Raw genomic sequence first — 27,988 nt, 5'->3', positions numbered from 1 at the left:
AAGCAGGAGGCTCCCAGGAGCAGCATGGCAGTTGGGGGAGGGACACCTGAAGCGCGTGGCACTTGACAGCCTGCTTAACGGCCACCCAGCTGCGCAGCTTAGAGGAAACTTAGCCCTACGGGTCCGCAGACTATGTCTAAGATTTCCAACGGGGTCTATCCATTCAAAATTTTTTAGGGGTCCGCAAATGAGAAAAGGTTGAAAAACCACTGTTCTAAGTCTTTTATGCTGTGAAATATCTGCCTCCCAAGTGACATGGAAATAAAGCAGATTTTTCTACTTGAGCAACTCATACTTCTTCAAAACTAACCAATTTATTGGAAAATTCAGATTATGGTTTGAGAAAAAGCATGACCTACTGGACAAAGCACAGGACCAGAAGTGAGGACTCCTGAGTTCTAGTCCTAACTATGCGATCAAATTGCTGTGAGGCCTTGTGTAGTTCACTTAACTTACCTTAATGCGAGTTAAGGCATATTGTGTGACTTTACATCAAGGTTTTGCTTTTTAGAAGCAACTTGCTAAAAGGCTTTTTCTGGAACTAATGTCCTAAAAGCTCATAATTAAGTTTAAAGGGGAAAAAAGTACATGAGAACCTGTGGTTCAAATGATGAAAATATGTTACATGATTGTTTTGAAACAATGTTCCCCAAATTTGGTTGTTCTTTTACTCATTTGGTTTTAGGAGTTATATGTTACAATGTACATATAAGAAGTTTGTTTAATGAAGAATCAGAAAAGTTACTATACCTGTCTTCCAACATTCTCCTGGAAGGCAGCCTAAAGAACAGAGAGAACAAACATACAAAAATGAGTCAGTTTGCTTTTTGATAAACACCAGAGGATGAATTCAAAACAAACACACAGCAATATAAATGACCCATGGCTTTACTTTTTAAAATAAAGTCAGCTTTGTTATTTGAACAAGCCCTCAAGGGTTGGTTTTTTGTTTTTTGGGGTTTTTTTGGGGGGTGGAGGGGGGTCACTGATGCTTTCTGTTCCAATACTCTTTCAAATCTGTCTGTTGCAGGACAACAGATTAAGAATGCAAGTTGACTAAAACAATCACAGCCATAAGAGTAGCCTTTGATTCTTAAGACAAGGCTTCACAGTACAATCAAAAGTCAGTGCCCTTTGACAAAAGGAATCAGGACAGCTCTTCTTGTTTAGCTGCTTTAGGAAAGTTTCAGATATCTTCCATAAAGAATCTTAGGCTATGTCTATACTACAGATCTTGCAGCAGCACAGCTCTATGCCAATGGTAGAGAGCTCTCTCGTCGGCACAATTAAACCACCCCCAACAAGCAGCTGTAGCTATGTTGGCTGGAGAGCACCTCCCGCTAACATAGCGCTATCCGCACCAACCTTTTTGTCGATAAAAATTATGTTGGTCACGGAGATGGTCTTCTTTGTTCTTTTTCCCCCACACTCTTGACTGACAACAGTTTTACTGACAAAACAGATAGTGTAGACATAGCCTTAGATAATATCACGGTTATAATGCCTTGTTCATGTGATGTATAGGCTTGGAAGGATTCGTTTTATCAGTATATGTTGGTAAATGTCAGTCACACAAACCAACAAAAATTTCCATCCATAATAATCGAATTTTACAGATAGACAAAGAAAGAAAAATGATGCTTGAGAACTTAGAATTTGATTTAAGGATATTTACTTCGTATATTTTGACATGTGATGTTGGCAATTTGTGTTTTAACAATTAAAGGTTTAATTCTTTTAATCACAACATCAACTGTCATTAAATAATTGTCTAACTCCCTCATTGCCTGACACACACCCCATAATTTTTCACAACTGAAAATTTAACTAGATATAAATAGAAAAAAATGCTTAAAAATAAACCAATATTATCCAATCAAAATTATAAAAAATAAAAATCTAATTCTGCCAAGCTTAGTTAAATACAATACTTAGAGGCTGTTGAGAGCAGCATGATTGGGACCCTACTGCTTTAGCTGTTTATTCTTGAGTACTGAACACTGATATTTGAAACATTCAGGTATGAAAGCATGTTAAAATATCAGTCTCTGAGCTTGTAAAACTTGAAGGCATCTTAATTGATGTACACTTCTTATGCCTGGCAATAAACAGATCATAAAGAAAATAGAATACATATAATTAGAGCACTACATATATACAGTGGAACCCCATATAACGCGATCATTGGGGTCCAAAAAATTCAATCGTGGTAAATGAGGGGTCACGTTATAGTGGGGTTCCACTGTACTTGTGTTCAGTTTGCAGCAGAGTGTGCGCTCTGGCTAGCGGGAGGGAGGGAGCGGGGGGAGGAGAGAGATGGGGGGCAGCCAGCAGGGCCGGCTTTAGGCCGATTCGCCCCGGCGGCGGTCGTCTTCGGGGGCCCCGCTCCGCAGGCCAGAGCGCCGGCCGGAGCGCGGCAGCCCCGCCCCGCGACGCCGGCCGGAGCACGGCAGCCTCGCAGCCCCACCCCACTCTCCCAGCTGGACCACGGCAGCCCCACTCTCCTGGCCGAACCGCCCGCCGCAGCCGGGCGGGCTGGAGCCGGCCCCGCCAGGGACAGAGGTGAGAACCCCAGGGGCCCCAAGTTTGCTGACCCCTGGGTTAATCTGTAAACCATTTACTATTTTACATCCCTATCCTCCAGCATACCCCTATGCCATGACCTGCAAGGAGGTCCTCAGAAGACAACTGACAGTGGCCTCTCTCAGTGCCTGAATCAGGGTAATTCTTCCTGGTCAGATACAGGGCTTTCATAGGACTCCTTTACACACTGCTCAGGCCCTTTTCCCTGGCATAAAGGGGCTGCAACGGGATATGGCTCTCACCCTTAATGCCTATACCCCTAAGGTGACTCAGCAATTCAATCACTGACCAGCTGCATTATGATTAGCTTAGGAAGTGTTTTAATCAAGTAAGTGGCCAGATTATCCATAAATATACAGGACCAAATTCAGTAATAGCAGAGTTTGGACATCTGTATTTTTAAGCTCTACAGTACTGATTTCAGACTGGCTGAAGTTTTTTTGTTTTATTTATAAAATATCTGCAATTAACAGCCAACCAGCATTCTGACTGTCTGGATAAGTCTCCATTCAGTGTAATATATTGTAGTATAACCATAAACTAGTCATTAATGGAAAGAGGAATTTTACACTGAATATAACATGTTAGCCAGATAGCTATTATAAGTGAAGCCTTTACAGAATAACCATCCTTAATGTACTGTATATTTTTACATTCTGCTATTGTTTTACTTTTGCATTTTCTATATCAGTTTAAAAAACAACATGCAGATGAAAATCTAAACCGAATTCGCTAAAGTAAACATGGTAGAAACATCATTCGTCTAACCAAGTAAAATATGCCTTCTATAATGAATAAATTGGTTTCATTAAATATATTAATTAGGTAAACTGAAAAGAAATGCCCTCAACAAAAGATAATTTAGTAAGAGACTACTAAACTTCATAAATGACTTACTAAGGACCAGTTCTGCCTTCAGGTAAACATGCACAATTCCCACGGACTTCAAAAAGTTTTCTTTTCATATTTCTTAGTCTAGATGTTGGCATTAAGAGTTTTTATTGTTCAATGAAACAATCTAACATTTCAGTCCAACAGACTTTGAAAAAAATGTATGTTTCAATATATTGTACAAGCATTAGACGCTATACAGATTACAATTTGTAAAATATCTAAACATTTGCTTTATTTGCCAAACACAATTCAACAGCTCTTTGAAACTTTCCATAACTGTAAGCTAATTTTGGTTAAAACTATGACAGCCAATTTCATTTGCGGGGAGTGGTTGTTTAGGATTAATTTTTATTTTTATTATTTTTGTATTTGTGTCAAGTTGAACCTGTCTTAGCTTGAACTGTTGGTAAGTATCCAAAAAAGCCAATGGATACTTTCGTACCTACTATCTTTTGTTAAGTCTCGGTGAAATGTGACTCATTTTAATGAGAAAATACTGTCAACAGAATTCAAACAAAAAGCCAAAAGAAAGAAAGGCGTGTTAAACAACGATAGTCTCCAGAAGTTTATTTTAACTTCATATTCAGAAACCACCTGGCTACTACCAACATTACTGCATGTACCTCTAAAATGAGCTTCATTTTTCACATTACTCTGGTTAAATTGTGTCAGCACTTCCATTAGATAGCCCGATTTCTGGAGTTCTACAAAATTTGGGCTTAAAAATTAAAACTTGATATAAATCATCTCTCTTGGGAATTATTTTTTCATTTGTTTTTACCAATATTAAAGGGTCAAAGAAGTCAGATTCTTTTAGATGCTTTTTTATGTTCTAACTCAATCACACCTTCCCAGTGCTCAACAGCATCAAGGATCCACACATGTCTATCAGCATGCAGGACTAGGGCTTACAGAGAGAAAAACATACATAGTATCGGTACACATAAGGAAAGTAATGGACGCACATCATCCAATTCCTCATTTTTTTTAAAACTATCCCTGTCTCCATACCTAATTATTGTTTGATTCCTTTTAAATTCCTATCATTTGCTTTTTCACTTACTCTTCCATTCCCATTCCCAATAACTAACTTGGGTATCTTTACCATCTCTTCCCCTCCAGCTTTCTTATCCCCGTACAATTGAAAAAAGAAATCAAATTGCCATCAACCCCACAGAAGCTTTAAAGCTCTAAACGTCTAATATCCAGTGGGGAATCTTTAGGCTGACCTAGAAGGCAGCAGACTCCATATGGTCTTCTCTTTAAGTTCAAATCAGCTCCTGTTGCATCCTCCTCCGAAGGTTAGGGGGAGTGAAGAGCAATTTAAGACAAAAATTGGATTCCTTATGCAACAGTGATTCTAAGCAACAGTTAATACTCCATGTGACCACTCTCCAAATCTCCAGGATGGATACTGACCTTAGGCTGGCAATGATTGTTGGCATGCATCTAACTGCATGATGAGCCTTAACGTGGCCTTGAAATGGTTCCACTAAGAAATAACAGTAGGAAACGCAGTCAGCCAACCATTCTACACATAATCTTCTTGAACACAATTTGATCTAATGTGTTGATCTCAAGGGAGACAAAAGGGGATGAATTAAGGGCTTTGGTACCCTTCAAATAAAAAACAGAGGTATCTTCATAAATCTGAATGGTGAAGTGCTGACAAAGAATGGACATAAAGGTATTAGAAAAATATTGGAAGAACAGGCAACTGAGATGGGAATAGGAGGGCACCCAAACCACAGGCTTTTTTAAAAATTTTTAGCCCAGCTCATGGCAAGGGATCCAGAGACACCAGAATCACTGTGTGTGGGGGTGGGAGGTTGCCTGCCTGCACACTGCGTTGAGACTCAAGGGGCTAGAGTAGAGAGCTGAGCCAGCTCTGCAGAACAGGAGATGCTGCAGGGTGAGTTTGAGGCAGGCTTCTTCTTCATCTCTCCCTCCATCCCCCTGCCCATCCACAGCAAGACTCAACCCCATCCTGGTACCTCTGACCCCCACCAGGGGCTGGAACTGACACCTCCTTCCAGGGCCGGCTCCAGGCACCAGCTTGGCAAGCAGGTGCTTGGGGCGACCACTCCGGAGGGGGGCTATTCGGCGGCAATTCGGCGGACGGTCCTTCACTCCTGCTCAGAGCGAAGGACCTCCCGCCAAATTGCTGCCGCAGATCGTGATCACAGCTTTTCTTTTTTTTTTTTTTTTTTTCCCTCTTTTGGCTGCCTGGGGCAGCAAAAACCCTGGAGCCGGCCCTGCCTCCTTCCATGCCTCCAAACTTTAAAGGTGCTCCACGGCCACTGATTGGAAGGATTGCTTAAGCTCTGTGTAAACAATTTAAGACAAACACAAAGTAACTATCATTATAAAATATAATTTGTTGCAAGTCACTAGAATTTTAAATTCTCTTATGAACAGACTTGAAGTCACGGACATCAGGGATGAAATCCTTCATATAAGAAACTGAATTTACAGGTATCTAGTGGGTGAAAGGGAGCTGCACCACAGTAGTGCTTCAGCGTAGACACTTCCTACGCCAACAGGAGGGATTCTTCCATGAGGCATAGGTAATACACCTTCCCAAGAGGCAATAGCTACACTAACTGAAGAATTCTTCCTTCAATTTACACTGTCTACGCTGGGGGTTACGTCAGCTTAACTACACCGCTCAGAGGTGTGGATTTTTCACACCCCTGAGTAATGTAGCTGGGCTGACCTCACTTTTTAACATACACCAACACCTCTCTCACAAACAGAAGTTAGTCCAATAAAAGAGATTACCTCACCCATCTTGCGTCTCAAGAAAATATTTCTCAGCCCTGCTTCCAAATTCAAAGCAGAAAATGCTAACAGAAACATCTAATTACAGATATACTAAAAAGCTATAACTATACGTTTCTAGTTCATGCAATAGAGCAATCCAAACAGTGAAATCAGTGGTACCAGTCCTCCCTTAAACCAACCACTGATACAAGAGAAGGAGAGGCTAATTTAAAAAACATTATGCCAGGTGGTATTATCAAGCCACCAAGTTAAGCAAAAGAAATGGCCTTTTAATTACACCAAGTTAAAATTGGCAAGAAAATAACGGAAGTGGAAATATACAACTATGAATTGGTCATACTTTTTTTTAAAAAATTCTTAATTCAGCAAACTATAAACGCAACACAATATTCTGAATGACTTTCTGTAGATACCATTTTTTAAATTGAAATACATTTACAGAGCACACAATTTAATTTGTTTTGAGAGAGAAATATGCTTCATCATATTCCCACATTCTTTACAGGGTTTCCAATTTGAATTGACATTAGTAATATACAAATCAAACAACCCACCTTATACACATTTTCAAAATGATACATTTGTATACTTTTTTAAACCCACTAATTTAGATACTAAACAAATCCCTTGCAATTGTGGTTCTGCCCTCAGTTTTTTAAAGAAATTCAAATTCTATTTATGTATTTGTTTTGTTGTTGGTTTATTTTTTGTAAAAACATAAAAATGCAAGAGTTTCAAGAATCTACCTGATATCAACTAGAGCATATTCATAAAAACATTTACCGCACTGGGTGACTATTTTCTACAGACTTCCTCTTAAAATAGTTTCAGTTCTCTACGAGAAGCAATTCTTTGGTGCAATGAGGAGTGCAGTTAGGGTGGGACTTAACAGACATACCGTATGCAACGTTACCCTGCAGCTATGATTACAGCACAATCTGAACTGGGAAGGATCAGTATGATTAAATTACCAAAGTCTTTGATTCCTTCAAATAGTGTAAGCTTCCATCCAGAAACTAGCCAAAGCACAGCACAGAAGGTACATTTTACCATCAATAGACAGTAGCCCTGCTTTCCATACCCATCTACAAAAACCACACCTAAACCAAGGAAGGAGATAAATAGCACACAATAAAAATGTGCCAAAGCCTTATATAATACACTAACTTTTTAGTGATGAACCACGTTAAAATCATGTTTTCAAGCTGTCTGCTAGGTATACAAGGACAGTAATAGCAAAAACAACCAAATCATTGTATTTTAATTTGTATCCATTTGAAATACAGAATGGCAATCCACACTAAGCCTAATTAGTAAGTATTGTTCTAATCAGTATTAATTTTGACACCTTATTCATAGTCAAACTATCAGTTTTACTATTTAGACACAGAATCATAAAACTTAGAGACAAATAAAATCCCATTAGAGTACTAAGCAAATCATCTGCAAGGACAGAGTACACACCCTGGAAAAAAATTATTTAAACAGCTTCACTTTACCCAAGGCTTATGTGAACCAGTTCAGATGTAGAAATGGCACTGGGAATCAATCTACAATCAGTTAGTACAAAATGTTCTTTCAGAAAAGAATTCTGAGAATCACTTTGCTCTTGAAATTAGTTAATTTGTTGCATCAATGAATAAAGAATGTATATGGAGCATTCATACAAAATTCTTTTTAGCAGTGCACTCAAAGGTGCAGTCAGGTTGAAAATCATGTTTTTATACATATGTTACAACAAGTTATTTGGATTATTAAAACAAGTTTTTAAAATTTAATTCATTTTTCACCATTTATACTACTCGTTTTTTCCCCTATATTTCTCAGTTTGAAAAATGAAAATTAACTCTGGTAATTAGTTTCTAGACAATTTCATTCTCAGTGCTTTTTCTTCATCTATGCCTAGAATAAAGAGGGTGTAAACCTTTAGTTTCATACACAGACCTTACTGCAATAATTTGTGATTTTGAAATTAGTCTAGTACAATGCACTCTACATGGGGCAACATGTTCTGACTATACAGAAGCTGAAACTAGGGCAGCAAGCGTAGCTGCCACCCATTTGTTGACAGAGACATTACGCAGGGATCATATTATACCAGTAGTCTATGCTCTGCTCTTGTTCCTATTAACTTCTAGGTGAAATGCAAGGTTTTGGTTTTAACCTATAAAGCCACAAATGGTTTGGGATCTGGTCACACAGACAACTGACTCCCTCTCTAAGTGGTAATGCGGCAGCTTCAGTCAGCAGCTTGAGCTTTTAAATAGAGGGGACTGTAAGAGACAGAGATGCTATCAGAGCATTTTCTGTGAGGAATCTTTCTTGGCTTTGGAATACATTAACCCAATTAAGAGACTAGATTTCTTAACTTTCTGGGTACGCTACAGAGCCCACTGTTCTTTTTGGGCACTGGAAAGATGGTTCATGTGATAGGGACACATGGGTTTGTTGATGGATATTTTTATGTTTTTTGTGTTATTTATATAGACTATTCATTAAATATGTTATAGGTTTTTAACTTTTCCATGAGATATTGTTTGTTCTAGTTGTTGTAAGGTTGAGACTCCTTCCTCAGGGCTAGGATCTTTATAAGTAAAAAATCCAATCTAATCAAGTTACATATACATTACATCATATGGAATTACATCCCCAGGCATAACAAGCCTCTCCTCTCCTCCCTTTCCCCCCACCCCACTTGAATATCATAACTTCCCCTCCATACACTTCCTCCTCCACGACAGTCAAGCTTTCTACACTTCCTCCTCCTCGACAGTCAAGCTTTCTTCCTATCTTTTTGCCACCATCAGTGTCCTGCATAGAGTTTCTATACGACACACTTTGGTGTTCCTGGCCCTTCCTTCTTATCCTAGCCTAGATACTTACATAGGTGACTAACAAATGTCCTAGCTCTACAAAAGGAGCTTAATCTTTACAAGTCAACCTCTTTCCTTCTACATAAATGAATTTTTAAAAAATTTACTGCAGTTAGAAAATGAGAATGGACACGCAATGAGAACAGAACAACTTCACACTAGATGCCACATAGCATAGTTAAGATTCAGTAGAGTTTTATATATTAGTAGTGACCCTTATGTATATTACATAGTCACAGTGTATTACTAAATAGCTCTTCTGAGACATGACATATATTGCACTATGGAAATGTGGTAACAATAGCTCAGATTTTAACTATGGACCCATTATATGAAATGTAAAGCTGTGTTTTTTGTATTTTTAATATGCACTCAGACCATATTCTTTAGGGGTTTAACAAAGTACTTACTGTTCATGACATACAATATTTTGTTCAAATACTCTAGCTCTACATAATTAGCTTGTATTGCAAGCAAACTATAAAGGAATTTTTAAAAAAGAAAGGCATAAACAAAACCAGTAACTTACAGAGGCAGCTCTTCTGCAGTTAATATCACGGTCAAACACTGCAGCTATTACCAATGCACTGGAAAAGAAAAACACAGTGTATAAGTAATAAAATATAAAAATTAACAATTTACAAACAGCATGCCAACATTTAACCTTCCATATGGATACTCAGGATTCCCTGGAAAGAAGTTACAATTTGTTAATGCAAACCAGAGTTATAGTTTATGTATTCATAGAATTGTTTCCCACATTTTTGGAAATTAAGGAAATGTGCAAGCAGCAAGCCCGGTTCAAGCACAGTTGACATGACTTTATAGTGAGTTGGCAAAAGAGAGTATTGACACAATCCACAATATGCACACATTATTAAACAGGTCTTGCAAACTTTTGTTATTATTTGTAGAATGGAGACATTCATAAAAGAATATCTGATAAGTAGAAAACCTTAAAGGCAATAAATAGTATATCTAGTCAATTCACAGTACAGAGTTCTTTCTATTTGCATTACCGACAGCCAGAAGACTAGAGCATTAAAAACACACTTTAGCAGCATGTAATCTCTGGAGTTTCATGAGGCTTCATTAACAGTGTCTTGAGATTCTCAGATGAATGGAAGTTACACATGGACAGGACTGTATTTTAAAGAGCAAACTTCCTTACCCCTTTTGATACACTGAATAAGAACAAATGCACAAGTGAATTTTATTTAAGACAGCTCATTAAGGGGAAAAACAATCCAGAGACATGATTAGGCATAGTTTAATTCTCTGCAGCATAGGATAAAATATTTCCCAGTTCAAAAATAATCAAGTTCTCATCCCACCTTGGCCAACGGACAGCAGGAATTAAGGGGAACACAAATTGGAAAAGCCAGAAACTGGCCTGCACTGGCAATTCTGATTAATGCTCATCCACAGTAGATACCGTCTATTTGAATCCACTGGGTAGCTTAAGGATCATGGACCAGCAACCAACAAGAACTGTAACATTGTTAATATTATCCCATTGCTTTTTCAATACCAAACTTTTCAGTATTTTAATGTATAACCTTCACATTACATGAACACGTCTTTAAATATATTTATGCCGAAAATATTTAGACATACATGAAAATAAAACTAAATTAGGATTTCAAGACATTTTAAAAAGACTAACTTTTAAATTCAATTAAAATCAAAGCTCTACTAGTCATTGGTGTCAGTTCAATAGCATCTCATAGTCAATTCTAGAACAAAGAATCAGATACCATTCTCAGTGTAGTATCTCTACTGAGACATGGTGATAGGCAAGATTACAAGTCTGGAACATAAAATAATTACTTTCTGCTCTACTATGCTATGTTTTAGATTATAGAGCTCAGCAATTGGTGATTAATCCCCATCTTTCAGTAATGATTTGATAGAAGACAATGTTCCGATGTCTCAAGTCACTAAGATTACTTTTTTAAACAAAGTATGGTCCAGTACACTTACTAGTATACCATTTAGTAGTATCAAACACTGAAAACTGTACTACAATTGACAAAAATACAACTTTTGATACATTATCCGTGTGTGTTTTCACTTACTCCCCTAATATGCAATAGATCTCCCACTCAATGCAAATGAATAAAGTCACATTGTATCAAAATATTTGATGAATAGTCTATGAATATATACCTTTTTGTAGTAAATGTTAGATTTACTTTCGTTTTAAATACATGTATTAAGCTGTCAATGGCAAACACTTAAAATTATGCCCTGATTCTCTGACAAGTTTTCGGTTTTTTAATTTAGCAGAACATTAGGTTTGCACACAAGTGCCTAACTTATCTGGAGTTGGAATCAACATAGCACCTTTTTAAAAGAATATTAAAAAGTAATAGGTTACGAACTACCCCACGGGTCAACACAGCAAGTCAAATGTATTATGTAAGATATATGTAAAACAAACCGAAGTAATGACAACCATACAAGACATTGCAATAACATACACTACACCTTGAAGCTTAGAAGGGATTACAGAACCACAAGATGACGTAAAAACTTTGCTACAAAAAGCATGAGTAAACCATGCTTCCTAAAGATTAATTGCAATGCAAATTTTTAATATCTGAAAAGACAGTTACCTTCTCCATAACTGGTGTTCTTCGAGATGTGTTGCTCATGTCCATTCCATATTAGGTGTGTGTGCTCATGCACCAGTGACGCAAGTATTTCCCTCAGCAGTATCCGTAGGGGACCGGCTCTGGCGCCCTCTGGTGTGGTACCTGCATGGCGCGGTATGAGGGGCGCCACCAGCTCCCCCCACCCTCAGTTCCTTCTTGCCGGAAACTCCAACCGTGAGGAAGAATGGCAAGTTATGGAATGGACATGAGCAACACATCTCGAAGAACACCAATTAAGGAAAAGGTAACTATCTTTTCTTCTTCGAGTGCTTGCTCATGTCCATTCCATATTAGGTAACTCCCAAGCAGTACCCCTGGAGGTGGGTAGGAATTCACGGACGTATAGATCGTAACACAGCTCTGCCGAACCCAGCATCATCTCTGGCCTGCTGAGTGATGGTGTAGTGCGCCATGAATATGAGAACTGAAGACACGTCATGGCTGTGCAAATGTCGTGGGCAGGGACGTGCGCCAAGAAGGCCACAGAGGATGCCTGAGCTCTGGTCGAGTGGGCCCTCACAATCGGTGGCAGTGGGACCTGTGCAAGCTCATAACAGGCCCGGATGCAGGAGGTGATCCAGTTGGAAATCCTCTGTGAGGACACCAGAAGGCACTTCATCCTGTCCGCTGTCATGATGAAGAGCTGGGTCAACCTGCGGAAGGACTTGGTACACTTCAGGTAAAACTCCAGAGCATGTCTGACGTCCAGGGCATGTAGCTTCCTTTCCTACTAATGGTGTGTGGCTTGGGACAAAAGGAGGAAGATGTCCTGATTAACATGAAGGAAGACACCACCTTTGGCAGAAAAGCCAGATAGGATCGCAGTTGAACTTTGTCCCTATAGAACACCGTATATGGAGGCTCCGATGTCAAGGTTTTAAGCTTAGACACTCCTCTTATGGATGTTATGGCCACAAGGAAAGCAACCTTCCATGACAGGTGGGAGAGGGAGCAGAAGCCCATAGGCTCAAAAGGCGGGTCCATGAGCCTAGAAAGAACCAAGTTCTCACTGTGGGACAGGGTCTCGGGCTGATGGGAAGTCTCTCTCGAGGCCTCTCAGGAAGCAGACTAACATGTCATGCGAGAATACCGTCTGACCTTGAATCGGCAGGTGGAAAGCGGAGATCGCCGCAAGGTGCACCCTGATGGAAAACTGGGCCAGCCACTGGTTCTTAAGAAGGAGCAGATAATCTAAGATAGATTGTAAGGAGGAGTGTGTTGTGGGAAACGTTACACTCAGACGCCCAGTGGGAGAACCTCGTCCACTTGGCCAGGTAGGTTGCTCTAGTGGAAGGCTTCCTGCTCTCCAGGAGGATTTGCTGGACCTCGTTAGAGCAGGCCTGCTCTTTCGAGTTCAACCACACAGCATCCACGTCATGAGGTGGAGGGGGGCAAGGCTAGTGTGTAAGAGACACCCGTGATCCTGCGAGAGCAGATCCGGTCAGTTGGGAAGGGGCCAGGGAGCGGTCACTGTCAAGTACATCAGCGTGCCGAACCAATGTTGGTGCGGCCATGCCGGGGCAAGCCTGACAACCTGAGCCTTGTCTCTCTTGATCTTCGACAGGACTCTGCTGACGAGCGGGGACACACATAATCAGGCCCCCCGACCATGACAAGAGGAAGGCGTCGGAGAGGGAGTCCCTCCCAAGACCCTGCAGGGAACAGAAGCAATAGCAATTCCTGTTCTGTCTGGTGGCAAACAGGTCCACTTGGGGAGTTCCCCACCTCTGGAAGAGCATCCGGGCTACCTCCAGATGGAGTGACCATTTGTGGTGAGAGAAAAAGGATCTGCTAGCGTGTTCCTAACACCATGGAGGTGACTGGCCTCCAGATGGATTGCGTGCTCGATGCAGAAATCCCACATTCAGAGAGCCTCTTGACCAGGGCTGGCTCTAGGCACCAGCGCTCCAAGCATGTGCTTGGGGTGGCACTTTCCAAGGGACGGCACTCCGGCTCCTTTATTTTTTTTTTGGTTGGGGCGCAAAAAGCCAGGAGCCGTCCCTGAGCGGAGGTGAGCTGCAGCAGTGGGGGGTGCGGGGAGGGCCGCAGAAAGTAACCCTGGGGAGGGCAAAGGAACCGCACCCCCCCCCCCAAGCTCACCTCTGCCTCCTCCCCCAAGCACACCGCCACTCCGCTTCTCGTCCCTCCCACCCCCCCCCAGGCAAGCCTGGGAGGGAGAGGTAGGAGGGAAAATGTGGCACGCCCAGGGGAGGAGGCAGGTCCAGAGATTTGGGAATGGGGTTGGAATGGGGCGGAGAAGGGGCAGAGTTGGGGCGGGGGGGCACAGGAAAGTTTTTTTTGCTTGGGGCGGCAAAAAAACTTGGAGCTGGCCCTGCTCTTGACAGAGCCAATGAGCGTGCTCCTCCTTGCCTGTTGATGTAGAACATCAAGGCCGTATTGTCTGTCAACACTCTCACCACCTTGCCCGCCAGGTGCAGTAGAAAGACCCTGTACCATTCTGAGCTCTTTGACATCTATGTGCAATGGCATCTCCTCTGGGGACTACATGCCCTGGGTCTGGAGGTCACAGAGATGCGCTCCCCAGCCTAGGTCCAAAGCATCTGATATCAGCTCGATGTAGTGACAAGGGCTGTCGAATGGAACTCCTTCCAGGACTGCCTTGGGGTCGGTCCACGATTGCAGTGAAGTAAGTATCATCAGTGGGATGGTAACGACCTTTTCCAGGTGATCTCTGGACTGGGAATAGACAATCACCAGCCACTGCTGTAAAGGCCACATCCGGAGCCTGGCATGGCAGACAACATACATACATGCTGCCATGTGTCCCAGCAGGTGCAGACAAATCCTGGCCGTGGTGAGGGGGAATGTGGAGACTCCCGCAATGAGGTCCACCAACACTTGGAACCTTTCCTGCAGCACAAACTGCTCTGGTGCAGGTGGACTCGAGCACCACTCTGATGAACTCTAGCCTCTGCACAGGAACTAACGTCCACTTTTTGTTGTTTACCAGCAGGCCAAAGGATTAGCACGTGGCCTGCAACACCATGACATCCCTTTGGATCTTTGACCAGCCAGTTGTGACTATACGAGTAGATCTGGATACCCCAATCCCTGAGGTAAGCTGCTATTACTGACATGCACTTGGTCAACACCCTCAGTGATGTCACTAGGCCGAAAGGGAGGACCGCAAATTGGTGGTGCTCTGATCCCACCTGTGTCCTTGGAAGATCACTATATGAAAGCACACGTCCTTCAAGTCAAGAGCGGCATACCAGTGTCCCGGATCCAGGGAGGGGATGATGGAGGTCAGGGAGACCAGACCATGCAGAACTTTAACTTCTTTAGGTATTTGTTGAGGTCTCGTAGGTCCAGAATGGGCCGTAGACCGCCCTTAGCCTTTGGGATTAAGAAAGGCCAGGAATAGAACCCCTTATTCCTGTATTCGTGAGGAACCTCTTCCACCACACCCAGCTGCAGCAACCCTTCTCTCACGAGAGTCTCCTCACGCAGGAGGTAGGGGTCTCTCCAGAGGGATGGGGACATGGGGTAGAGAGGGGTAGACAAACCTGAGGGTATAAGCCTGCGCCACTGTATTGAGGACCCAGTGGTTCGAAGTTATGGTGGTCCATGCTGGGAGAAAGAAAGGCAGGAAAGATAGATCCGGGGTATAGTCTGGTAGGTTGCCCTCAAGTGCACCCTCAAAACGCCCACTTGCTCCCCTGCTTATTGCGGGTTAAGCCCGATTGGACGGAGGTAAGTGGCTTGGGTGGCGTTTGTAGCCCCTGCTTTTTTTGTGGGGCAGCTCCTGATGAGGTTGGCTCCCTTGGCTCTGAGCTGGCTGCGGTGTGAACCGCTTACAGGCTGGACCAGGGACGTACAGTCCTAGAGTTTTCAGGGTAATGCGGGAGTCCTTGAGTCCATGCATCTTACTGTCCATCTGTTCTGCAAACAGGGCCTGGTCGTCGAAGGGAAGGTCCTGCATTGATTGCTGAGCCTCTGTCGACAGGCCAGCGAGGAGCAGCCAGGATGCCCGCCGCATGGAGATGGCCGAGGCCATGGTGCGAGCCGCAGAATCTGCTGTGTCTGAAGCTGTCTGGAGGGCCACCCTGGCCGCAACAGTGCCCTCCTCGAGGATCGCCCGGAATTCCTTCCTGGGACCTTGAGGAAGCGAAACCTGAAACTTGGCCATGGCCTGCCACATGCTGTAATCGTAGCGACCGAGGAGAGCTTAGTGGTTGGCCACTCTCAATTGAAGGCTAGAAGACTAATACATTTTTCGCTCAAACAGATCAGGCAGCTTTGCCCTTCGACCGGGGTTTCACCAGTGTGGGCAGCACCAGTAGCGTCAGGATCTCCTGCACTGCCTGCAGAGCCTCTGATGTCGATGGGACAGCTAAATGACGGAGGCCCTCATTACTGTCCTGGGTGGCAGGCATTCTATGGGATGGGCTAGACAGCTCAACTTGACCTCCATCAACCTGATGGAGGCGTTGAGCTTCCCAGCATGGGTCTTGGCTCTCCTCCAGCCCTGTCCTTTCCCTTACGGGAAGTGGGGGATCATCCCCTCATGGTTCTCTTCAGCTTCTTGGTTGGAGATGGGGAGGAGGATCGGTGCCGGCTTGAAGATGGCGCCAGCAGGGTGCTCCACACAGACACTGCGGTGCTTGGGGCTGAGTCTGATCTCTGCTCCGGTGCCGGGGTCAGCGCCGTCTCCATCAGGAGTGCCCTGAGACGGATGTGTCTCTCCTTTTTCTTTGGGGTTTGAAGGATTTACAGAAGCGACACTTGTTGCTTATGTGTCCTTCGCCTAGACACCTCAAACAACTAGCGTGCGGGTCGCTGATGGGCATAGGCTGCTTACAATGATCGCAGGGCTTAAAGCCTGGGGACCGGGGCATGACCCATCCCTAGGCTGAGTCCCATCCAGGACCAACTAAAACTAGAACTAACACTAAGGGAACGATTAACTGTCAACTATTTTACAATTATTTTACAGGAAACATTTGGAAGAAACACTGAACGAAATGCTATGCTAGCTAAAACAGCAGACATTCCAGCACCATCACTGGTGGCAAGAAGGAACTGAGGGTGGGGGAGTCAGTGGCACCCTTATACTGCAGTATGTGCACACTACTTCAAGGGGCACCAGAGACAGTCCCCTACATATACCACTGAGGAAAAAACTTCCGGCCCCGGTGTATGTGGTGAGCACACGCACATAATAGGAAATGGACATGAGCAAGCACTCGAAGAAGAGTATTTACAATGGCACTAGCAGACAAAACAAAAGAGGAATCATTATGCACAATATATCGTGATTTTGCACAGTTCAGTATCCATTCACATTAACAGAAGTTGGCGTTTAAACATGCCATATAAAGAGAGGTGTAAAGTATATCCCAGAAGATCTAGTCTACATCTCTAGAAACCTACCTTCAGCAATTAACTAACTGCTTTGGCAAATAATAGCCATTTCAGCAGAATCATTTAAGCAGAAAATTATTTCTTTCGGACTCTGAAATTCTTCATTACATTATTTATTGACTCTAGGCAAAACAGGAAATAAATATTAGCTGAAAGGTAAATTCACAATGGCTTTGCTTCAGCATAAAGATATTAATTACATGATGCCATCAAATCAACCTGTATTTAGAGTACTAATCGTTATCTGCAAAAATATACAGAGTAGTTAATCTTTTTTTCTAAGAGGATATAACTCTTATTGCACTGAAGACAGCTAAAGAAGTATATTAAATACTTTCCTAATATTACTTTTCCATGTGCACAAAACTGCTGTCACCACAAGAATTTATGTGATTATGAACTAGGAGGGGTGACGATCTGTATAATGATGAGCGGGAGAATAGGTGACTACAATATACTCTCTATTAAAATGTGGTCTACACTACAAAACAGTGTGAAAATCCCTGGAATAGATAAACAACATTTCCCCATTTGGGGGACAAAGAAGGGAATTTGAGGGATGTGTTTTTTGGTGCCAGCAACCCTTTAAACAGTGAGTATACACAATATTAGGAAAATATTATGCTGGTAAAGAAAAAGAACCAGATTTCTGTTTCAAGTTTCCAAAGGGTTAAATATGAACCATCATAAGGTGAAAACATTAATTGTAAATTATGAAACATTTTGACAGTGTTCTTTTGCGACATGAACTATCCAAGCCAGGCAGTTCAGCATTACATATGCTGTCCTTAACTCAACTGTGGGATAGTTTTGCTAAAACAACAGTTACACACTAAGTATCAGTTTTAGCTTTTAGTTATCTACCCTATCCTCAGTTTCTCTTGTAACAATGGTGAGATTAAGATGCAAAAATCAGCTTCTATTAAAAATATGACACGTCATTTTATTCTCTCCCAATGACTTCATAATTAATATGCTGATCTTAAAGGTTAGAATTAAACATTACAAGTTTTCAGCTACCAGCTTGAGAGCAAGTCCTGTTCTTTCTGCTTTGTAATTAAAAGGGAAAATGTAAACTTGAAATCTAATCAATTCCAAAAACTGAATTCAAAATAGTTTCAGGTTACTAAACCTAACAGAGGCCCTGTGGCCAATTTTTGTAGCTTTACCAAATCACATTTTTTCTCTCCTCTGTTAGTGTATGAAAGACCCACACAAACAAAAGGGGAAATTGATCTTCTGACCACACAAGAGAAACCATGAAGCAGACTATATACTATTTTACATGCTTAGAAGTGAATAACTCTGAGCAGCAGTACAACAGAGTTTATTGCCCCTTAACTGTTACATTCACAAATCAAGCCTTTTCTCTATGATCATAGTTGTGTGTTAATCCTTTTACTAAGAACATTTAAAACTCATCAAGCTGTGTTAATAAATTGTTCAAGTTCATTTCATATTTTAAATAAGTGCATGCAGACACTCTGCTGTGATATGCAATACAACTAGCAATGAGAATGGTCTTTCTAAGATGAAACATTTTTAAGGCGTCTTCACCTGTTTGCTTTCATTGTGGGAGTTTATGTGATACAAACAATGTAAAGGAACAGCTCATGTAAAACAAAATGGGATTTTTTTTTTTTTAAGACAGGTAAAGAAACTTGTCTTGACTTGTTTGGAACTTACCGCACCTGATTTCTAACAGGTAGAGCAAACAATGGCTCACTCATTTGAGTCTCCAGGAGACACCTTTTGTAGTTCCAAGTATATTTAACTTTTTGTTACAATACTGTACTATCTTTAGCTTAACTTAATTTAACTATTAGAAAGAACTGTGTTGGAATCTTTAATGATACTTTAGTCCCAGGCAGTTGTGGCAGCATACTAGAAATCAGAATTTAGCAGTGTCTAACTTTTAAGAGACACCTCAATATTAAAAGTAAAGAAATTTGCATCACTTCTTAAATAAAAATTTCAAGAGGCCATAGCAATGCCAGATATATTATGTGAAAACTGTGTGTATTTCAGTAAATAAATCTTTTGAAAGAATACTATTAGTAGAGATCATAGTAATGGGCCTTAAACACAACACACTGCAAATGAATAAAAAATAAAAAAGGCGACAGCATTTAAATTCAAGATTAACTTTTAGCAAACAGCTTTACACTATAGAAAAGCAAGACCAACCATCAAACAGTGCAAATTTTATCCAACAACTCTCTTCTGAAGACAGTATTCAATCAACAAATAGATTTTTGTACATCTTTGTTTCATCCGGGCACAAGATGTAGCTCAGAGCAATGCTTCAAATTTCCTGATTCTATATGACAATCTTGCCCTGGAGCAAGCTACCTCAGTTTATCAGATAGCCACACCCTCTTTTTCTTCTTACCACAAACAACACACTACCGCAGGGAAAACTAAACTTCTTACACTCCTATACTGCACGCATTATTTGTATAGTACAGTGCTATGCTGAATTGGGGAGGGAGGCGGAAGGGGAGAGAGTAGTCAGTCTTCATAAGTTAACAAAAGAGGTACAAATGCTAAGAACAATTCATTTATTGATCACTTGTGTCATTTTAGTTAGGGACATGAAAAGGCATTCCAACTGCTCAATGTAATAAATCTAGAAGGTTACAACCGAAGCACAATTTAGAAGTTACTCAAAAAATGCTATACAAATAGTAGAAATGCATTTCCCTACTCTCTTTTTGCATAGTGGCTTTAGACAAACTGGCAGAACGTCTCTACTTCGTAGTGCACAGCTGCTTCTTAGTCTAGAATGTATTTCTTTGGATTTTTTCTGGGGGGAATGAGAATAGAATTATCATTACATGCCTCACAGTTCTTAAACTACACATTATTTACACTCTCCTAGTATAGAAGAAACATTCACTAGTTTTGAGTAAAATAGTGGGGGGAGGGTTTAAATCAAGCATTATAAACAAATGGTAAATTACCTAAAAAATACGCCCAATATGATACTTTTGGTACATGCAAATATTCCAGAAGAAGGTAAGGCAGTCCTGCAATTAATTCAGCAGTTACTTAATTTTTAAATTATCTATGCTCCCAACAATTTTCTTTTTGTGTTGCATGTGGGCTCGTAGTTTGGATAGTGCAGGGAAGGGTTAGAACTACTGTTCCTTTAGAAACCAGTTAAACCGGACTTTAAAAAAATAAACACTCCAAAGGGCATTTGTGTTGGTTCAGATACCAAAATAAGGACAGAAATAAAAATAGTCAAGATAAGTATCAAGATAAAAGTATTATAATTCTGAGGCAAAGACTGTTCATCTGCAATTTTGATTAGTTAAGAGGAGTAGTACAGAGCTCAGAGTAGGAGTAAGTAGTCTAGGTCCTATTGGCACCTTAACAAGTTTGTCACATCAGTATGCTGAACAACACTTTTTAATAACACAGCACTTAGGCCCACAAAAAGGCAGAGACGAGTCACCATTTTGTGAATCAAAGGATTTTTTCTGTATAGCAGAATACTTCATTATAAAGGAAGATTATTATATATTTTTGTTTAAAATAACATTAACACTTGTGAAAGATGATAAACCTAAGTCCCCTATTTAACTACCGACCAGGTTCAGCACACGAAGTGACTGAGCACGCTGCCCTACCAATGTAGAGTGGCTCAATTAAAAAGTTTTCCCTTTTTGCCAACTGGTAAGATGTTATCAATTCTATCAATGCTCTTCATTAGAAGTAAAGGGAATGCTTGTTTGAACCAGTAATGCTTTAGGCATCAGTGACGGGTGAAAAAAAAAAAAAAAAAAAAAAAAAAAAAAAACACCCACACTTTTGGTCTGTAATCTCAATACCACAACCTGAACTGGTAATGGGCAAAAATGTAGTTCAGTTCACATGCTGCTTCTCTCCCGAGACCCCCAACAAGAACATCAATTTATGTCAAAATTGATGTAGACATGAAATGGATCATCACTTAATTTGCATATCCAGTCAACAACCGTCAGACAGTACTAACTTTTGGTTATTACCAACCTTTCAATGCACCTACTCTATGACCACCACCTTGTCCTTCAAGGCTGATACCTACCTATGTTGCTACACTCCTCCCAGTACAGTAGTACGTGAGCACCTCCATCCAGTTAAATAGTTTTAAAGGACCATGAAGGACAACTCTTTCAACCTTTGTTATCCAGACAGATAGTATTTGTGATGCAGGGCTCATATGTTTGAAAAGATTCAAGTACAGCATTTTAAAGCGAGCGCTTTTAAAAAAAAAAAGTTAGCCAGTGTTCTTTTTCTGTAACAATTTAGCTGCTTATTTTTAGAGACAGAGAGAAAGAACGTGTTTTTGCTGTGTAACTGAACCCACAATGAACATCAAGTTCTTTGTTCTAAGATGCTGAGTTTCTCATTTTCAAGTTAGCCAACAATTTGCTTGTGGCTAAAAGTATAACTCTTCTTAAAGTGAAATAGCGACACACCTAAGGCTAGATTTAAAACAACAAAAGAAAAAAATGTGTGTGATCATTGCATTGGCCCCTAACCAAAGTGTGCTGACACAGTAGGTGAAACTGTGTGTCATGCTGTATTTGAATACTTATTACCTGTTTCTACTCAAAGTGGCAACTTTACTTCTGAGAGAGTGCAAACTAAGTTAATATATTCAGAAAAGACACTGACAAATCTAACTACAAGAACCTTTCATATAACTTTATTACGAGACTAGCACTAGCTAAAGTGTATTGTATATACTCAATCATAAGCCGGTTCATTTATAAGACAACCCCCCTAAGATGGATAAGTAAAAATGGAAAATGTTTATGACTCATTCATAAGCCAACCCTATAATTCAGGGGTCAGAAAACTTTGGCTCCCGGGCCATCAGGATAAGCTGCTGGTGGGCCGAGATGGTTTGTTTAACTTGAGCATCCGCAGGCACGGAGGTAAACTTAAGTAAACAAACTTTCCCGGCATGTTAGCTGCTTACCCTGATAGGCTGGGACAGCAACTGGTGAGAAAATGTTTTTGCGGAGGAGAAGCTGGGAGTCAGGGGAGTAACCCGTGACTACCCCCCACATGACCTCACCCCTAGCCCGAGACCCCCACACTCTCCCCATCCCATCCCTTCCCACCTTATCTGGGGAGGATGTGTCTGGCCTGGCTGGAGCTGCTCCGGCAAGCTGGGCAGCATGGCCGCAGCCTGCTCCGGTGGGCCAGACCAGGCAATGCGGCCACAGCATGTTCCAGCGAGCTGGGCCAAGTGGCACGGCCACACGGTGCTCCAGCGGGCCGGTGTGATGACACAAAAAGCTCCTTCTCCCAATTCCTTACTTTGGGTGCACTGAGCATGCTCACCCGAACTGAGCATGCCCAGTAACCTTCGCTTTTGCGTGGCGGAAACTGCAACTAGTTGCAAAAGTGGAGAGTTGCTATTTGTGCCTCTACACCAGCCTGCTCTGGGGGGCGGGGCCGAGTGGCACGGCTGCAGCCTACCAGCCTCGGAGCTGCACCTGCTTCGGAGGCTGGGGGGAGAGCAGCGTGGCCAGAAGCAGACAGACTCTGGCCCCGCCTCTTCCCTTCTGGCTCTGCTGGCTGTGCTGCCTCTCCTTGCTCTCTCTGTATACCCGTCTATAAGCCGACGCCCTTCGCTGGTGCTTCCCTTTTTTACTAAAAAAAATTCAGCTTATGAATGAGTATATATGGTATACTTGTCAGCTATGCTAGCAAACTCAGCCTATAGCTATTTGTGTACAATCTCTCACTGCTCAAACCAATCCAGACCCTCAGGAATTTCCTCAACCTCCTCCCACCCAGCTGAGGTTAGCCTGGGCTAGCATAATCTCATTGTTACTTGGTATTAGTATTGTAGGCAGAAAAGATGGTCTATTTGAGTCTGGCCTTTTATTAAAAGGGATACCTTTCAATCCCTTCTGAAACCGTTCCCAGAGACCTGAAAGCCAAAAAAAAATTTTTTTTTTCCAGTCTGGCAACTAGAGCTTACTCAGCCCCAAGGTTCTGCCAAACAGTTTCATGTCATCAAATAGAGCATTAATCAGATAAAATCTTAATGGAGAATTTGCATCCCACATATAGACCCAGATATTGTTGTACCATGATAGAGCAAAGGAGAAAATGGCGCAAGTACATGTGACATCACAGACAAAAGAAAAGTATGATAAAAAGGAAGACTGAGGAGCGCTCAGAAGTTTTGCTATCATTGATTTTAGATTTGACAAGGGACGAGTTAGTTGGAATCAAGTAAGAGAGATCCTAGATGTGATCACCCAGGCCACGTTGACCAGGTTTTTGAAGAAGGCAGCACCTTTAACCAGGATCCTCATCTTTTTAATTAGTCTTGACTAAGAGGCAAATTTGGCATACTGGTCTTTCTAGACCACATACCATTTGTGACAGGTCCAGTTGGACCTCGTAGGTCTACATATGACACCCTTGGACTCAAGGTTTTCCCTCTGGGAGCCTGGTATGGGAAAGACCAGCTCCTCTATGTATTTCCATAGCTTGAAAGAGTGCCTGTTGGAGATGACTTTCACCACCTCCTGAAAAACATCCATGAGAATTGGACTGTCTATCAGGCTTCCCCATAGGCACTCTTCCCTCATCAAAAGCATCCTACAAATTAAAGGAGCAGAAGATCAGAACAAGATGAAACTTCCTTATCCCAAGGCAATGACCCCTTTGATCTCTGAATTTTCAAGTGCTTTTTTTCTTTGCCTTGTGTTTCAGCATAGGAAATAAATTGGAGGAGATGACAACTATAGTTCATTTCAGTTGGACATTAGTATAGCAACCACAGGGATCCTGGAAGACAACCTGAAACCCAACTGGGCACCACTGCTTCAGAGCCCTAAGAACTAATGTGACTGGAGAAGGTATCAAGTAGTAGCAGGCCAGGGCCAAGAAGGGAAGCCTAGGATTAAAGAAACAGACACTATTTTTGGAGACCAATGCCAGCTGGTCAAAAGCTATTTCAGTGGAGACAAAAACAAAGCTGCTTGAGCTGTTATAGATGAGGAGCACTGGAAATTTGCCAGCAAGCCAAGAGGAGCTATCGCTACAAGCTTATGACGCAGAGTAGCCATCAAAGAACCCCTAAACCACCAGTCAGGGGGCAACAGGGAGAAAAAACCTGTATCCCAGAGGAGAGAATCTCATAAGTCAGGCAGAAAGAAGACAAAAGCAAAAGAAGGAAGGGCGAGAGTTGTAGCAGAAAAACAGTCCCAGTAGTGGAAGAGGAAAGCTGCATTAGTTTCTAGTCTACTGCTAGAAGTTTCTAGTCTATTTTATTCACCAAGGGCTGGGTCTTTACGGATACGTCTGTACTACATCTGGGAGCGAGCCTCTCAGTCCAGGAAGACAGACTCACACTAGCAGGGTTCGGAGCTAGGATGCTAAAAACATGTATGACTATTGCAGCTCCAGTGGAGACTTGGGCTAGTCTCCTGAGCTCAAGCGTAGGGGACCGGGTGGGCTTGAGCTCAGCTGACTAGCCTAGTCTCTGCCAGAGCTGCAATGTCCATGAAGCTATTTTTAGCACGCTAGCGCAAGCCCCACTGGCATGTCTATACACCACACTTCGGGACGCTCACTCCCAGCTGCAGCACAGATATACCCTAAGGAACAGGAGGTGGCACATTTCTCCAGCCAAACCACAGAGAGCAGAGTTTACTCCTGTAGTGACTCTGGACTGGCAGAGGGCTATTCCACGAAAACAAAAGAACTGGAAGGCACAACATACTTTGCTCATTTATTTGTAATTTTGGTTTGGTTTCAATTATGATAAAGCTTCCTGTTACCAGTAGTAAAACTCTACAGGATATTCTGCAAAATAAATGATTTTTTACTAACACAAGACACCACTCAGTTCTTAAACCTTTCTGAGAAACGGGGAGAGACTACGGCTGAAACATGTAGTATATAAGAAGTGGATGGATAAACGAAGTGCAAATAAGTAAGATTTACTATGGCTAGACTATCATTTCTCCAGTTTCAATGAAAGAAGAGTGAAATATTGCTGGAGAGTATTCTGTAATTCAATCAGATATTCTGACAATATCTTCCAGTCAAGTTTTTCCAAACTAAGCCAGGTCTAGTATCTAAAGCAAAAAATCATCCCATAAAGGCTACTTAAGAAGCCTGCATCAGCTATTCTTCACAGGAGTTTTTTAACTGGATCACTCAAAGGAGAATCAAAAGAAATATTGGTATATAAAAGCCCAAAGGATCTAAAAATGGCTCACTAGATTGAGAGCAAGAGTCCAGGTCTTCTAGACCAGTGCTGCTCCACCTGCAGGCTGCAAACTAGAAGTTGGTTGTGAGGGAGCGATTAGTGGGTTGCACCTCACCATCTGAGAAAGCAGCAAAATCCTTGGATCACTAGAACTCAGTGAGTGTCTGAGAAAGTAAGGGGAAGAAGCAGCTTTATGCCTTAGCCTTCCCCCTTGCTACTGCTTCCACCTCATACCACTCTGCAAACCTGCAACCCAATTCTAGAACAGAATATCAGTTCCACCTCTCTTTCGCTTTGATCTGAGGCAGAGGAAGCAGCACTGGTTTCACAGTCCCTTAGAGTGGCGCTGCCCTAGAGCTGAAGACTGGGCAGAAGAGATGGGAGGAGCCTCCACACCAAGCAGCATCAGTCACTCAGTAATTTTTGCTTGTGGATTTCTTTAGATTTGATCTTTGTTTGGAACAACAGGGAAATATAAGAAAATGAGTCATCACACACAATAAGAAAACATTTAGGTCTATTAAAAATTGATTTAACAGTGTTCTCTGAAAAAAAAATCAAACAACATTTAGATTTCAGTGATGATCCTTAAACTCTGAAAATCTGAAGGAAAAAGGGAGGGAGGGCCTCCCAGAACTAAGGGCCAAACATTACACTGCTGCTGTACCTTGATTAAGATGTCCAGTATAATTGTCAGTACCACCAAGAGCAGATCATGTTTATGCCTTTTTTTAAACAAATTTCTGGACAGCCACAGAATACAAAGATTAAAAAGTGAGAATTTTCATAGCTCATCTAATCTCATTGACATCACCTGTGACAACAAAGCAATTTTTTAATGGAGAGAATACTTCCCCTGAACAGATGTTTTCCTCTTGAACAACATTAACAAATTATCCTTACTTCATTTTTAAAAGATTGCCTTAAAGTTTTTAGATGTGCAGTAATTGTAACATTAACCTAGGTGTTAAGTCTCTGAAATCTCTATTAACTGTCTTCCATTTTCTGTACTGTAAATAGCCTAAAGAAAAAAAATGAATTCTCTCAGTTTCTCGCCATTGCAACCCACCTTGAAATTTGATTAACAAATGGCTTCAGTTCTAAGGGATCATAGGCACGAGCAAAGGCCCAGCAAACATAGCATGCTGCATCTCTTACGTTGGAACCCACGCTGCAGGCTCCCCGCTTCTCGTCATATGTCAATGCTTTTAAAATAACAGGAACAACTGTGGAGTGAAGAAATTCACAAGAATTAGGAATATGAACACACAGTAAATAACAAAAATACAAGGCCATTCAATAAGTTTTAAATGAAAAGACATAAGGAAAGGTACATATTTGCCTGTGTTCACTAGAACAAGTTGAATGCTGTTCTCAGGGGATAAAGGCTGTGGTTCTAGGACTAAATTAAAAAAAGCAGGATTTTGACTTAACATGGCATTTTGTTTCTTGACTAATAACCTCTGTTTCTTTTCTCGTCCCCTTCAACTGTATTTCATTGTTCTCATACTCAAAAGTACATAGAAGGCAACACCCTAGATTAGCAAAGATTTAAGAGACAGTACATGGATTGAATACTAGTGAGTCCACATAAGGAGTATCTTGCACTGTTCTAAGTATCTTGTTAGAAAGGGGATATTAACAAAATAAGGAAGTACAACAGAAAGTTGCTTCAAATGATAAAAAGCTTGACTCTCTAGTCTTTTTACATTGCTGAAAGAAAGTTGATAAAATTTCTACAGGTTTGTTTTATTAAATTAAAATGGATGTTCAGACTGGTAGGCCTAAAATTGACACACTATGCGGTTTTGGAAATAACCTTATTTCCTAGACTTTCCTTTGAAGGTTCAAAGTACAGTGTGTATATTTTTTCCCCAACCTACACACACCATAGATTAAAGACAGGTGTGGTGAGGGGTAAAAGATTTACTTATGGAATATAAAATAATATGCATGCTCCACTTTGACAGAGTTGCACTATACATCATTTAAATGCACCTACTCCACCACCACCTGTGAACTACAGCAGGCACTGCCTGTTATAAAAATGGCATGTCTGACATTTTGCCTTCAGATGCCTAAAATGGCACTATTTTCAAAGTATTGTAGGTATATTTTTAGACCTATCATATTTGACAGCGTGCCCTAAATTGTATATAGAATATTGACTTAACATTTAACACTGAAGAACTCAGGGTAAGCTCAAAAGCTATTATTTCACCCACCTTGTCTCTCTAATTTACCACTGAGTTTAGTAAAGTGCAAATTTGTATATACTCAATCATAAGCCGGCTCGTTTATAAGCCGACCCCACCCACGCTCCCCAAGATGGATAAGTAAAACCCATTCATAAGCCGACCCTATAATTCTGGGGTCAGCAAACTTTGGCTCCAGGGCCATCAGGATAAGCCGCTGGTGGGCCAAGATGGTTTATTTACCTCGAGCCTAAACAAAAAGTGTCTCAGCGCGCCAGCTGCTTACCCTGACGGGCCGGGACAGCAACTGGTGGGGAATTTTTTTTTTTTTTTTTGGGGGGGGGGGGGGGAAGAGAGAAGCTGGGAGTCAGGGGAGTAACCCCT

The 27,988-nt window shown here is 41.6% G+C and overlaps 1 protein-coding gene across 4 annotated transcripts in view; it reads right to left on the bottom strand.

The window, feature by feature from the left end:
• The window catches only part of TBCD (tubulin folding cofactor D), a 256,152-nt gene that overhangs the window by 124,040 nt on the left and 104,124 nt on the right, over nucleotides 1–27,988 (bottom strand). For all 4 annotated transcript variants that reach the window (XM_054047295.1, XM_054047293.1, XM_054047291.1 and 1 more), the window contains exons 15-17: nucleotides 26,479–26,635; nucleotides 9,664–9,721; nucleotides 751–780 (exon numbers count right to left, since the gene is read on the bottom strand). In XM_054047295.1, coding sequence (XP_053903270.1) covers nucleotides 751–780; nucleotides 9,664–9,721; nucleotides 26,479–26,635 — 245 coding nt within the window. The remainder of the gene's footprint in view (nucleotides 1–750; nucleotides 781–9,663; nucleotides 9,722–26,478; nucleotides 26,636–27,988) is intronic.

Source organism: Malaclemys terrapin, chromosome 13 (genome assembly GCF_027887155.1).
Source record: "Malaclemys terrapin pileata isolate rMalTer1 chromosome 13, rMalTer1.hap1, whole genome shotgun sequence".
NCBI lineage: Eukaryota > Metazoa > Chordata > Testudines > Emydidae > Malaclemys > Malaclemys terrapin.
Note: the sequence above shows the minus strand (reverse complement) of the source record. Positions and strands in the feature narration are given on the sequence as shown.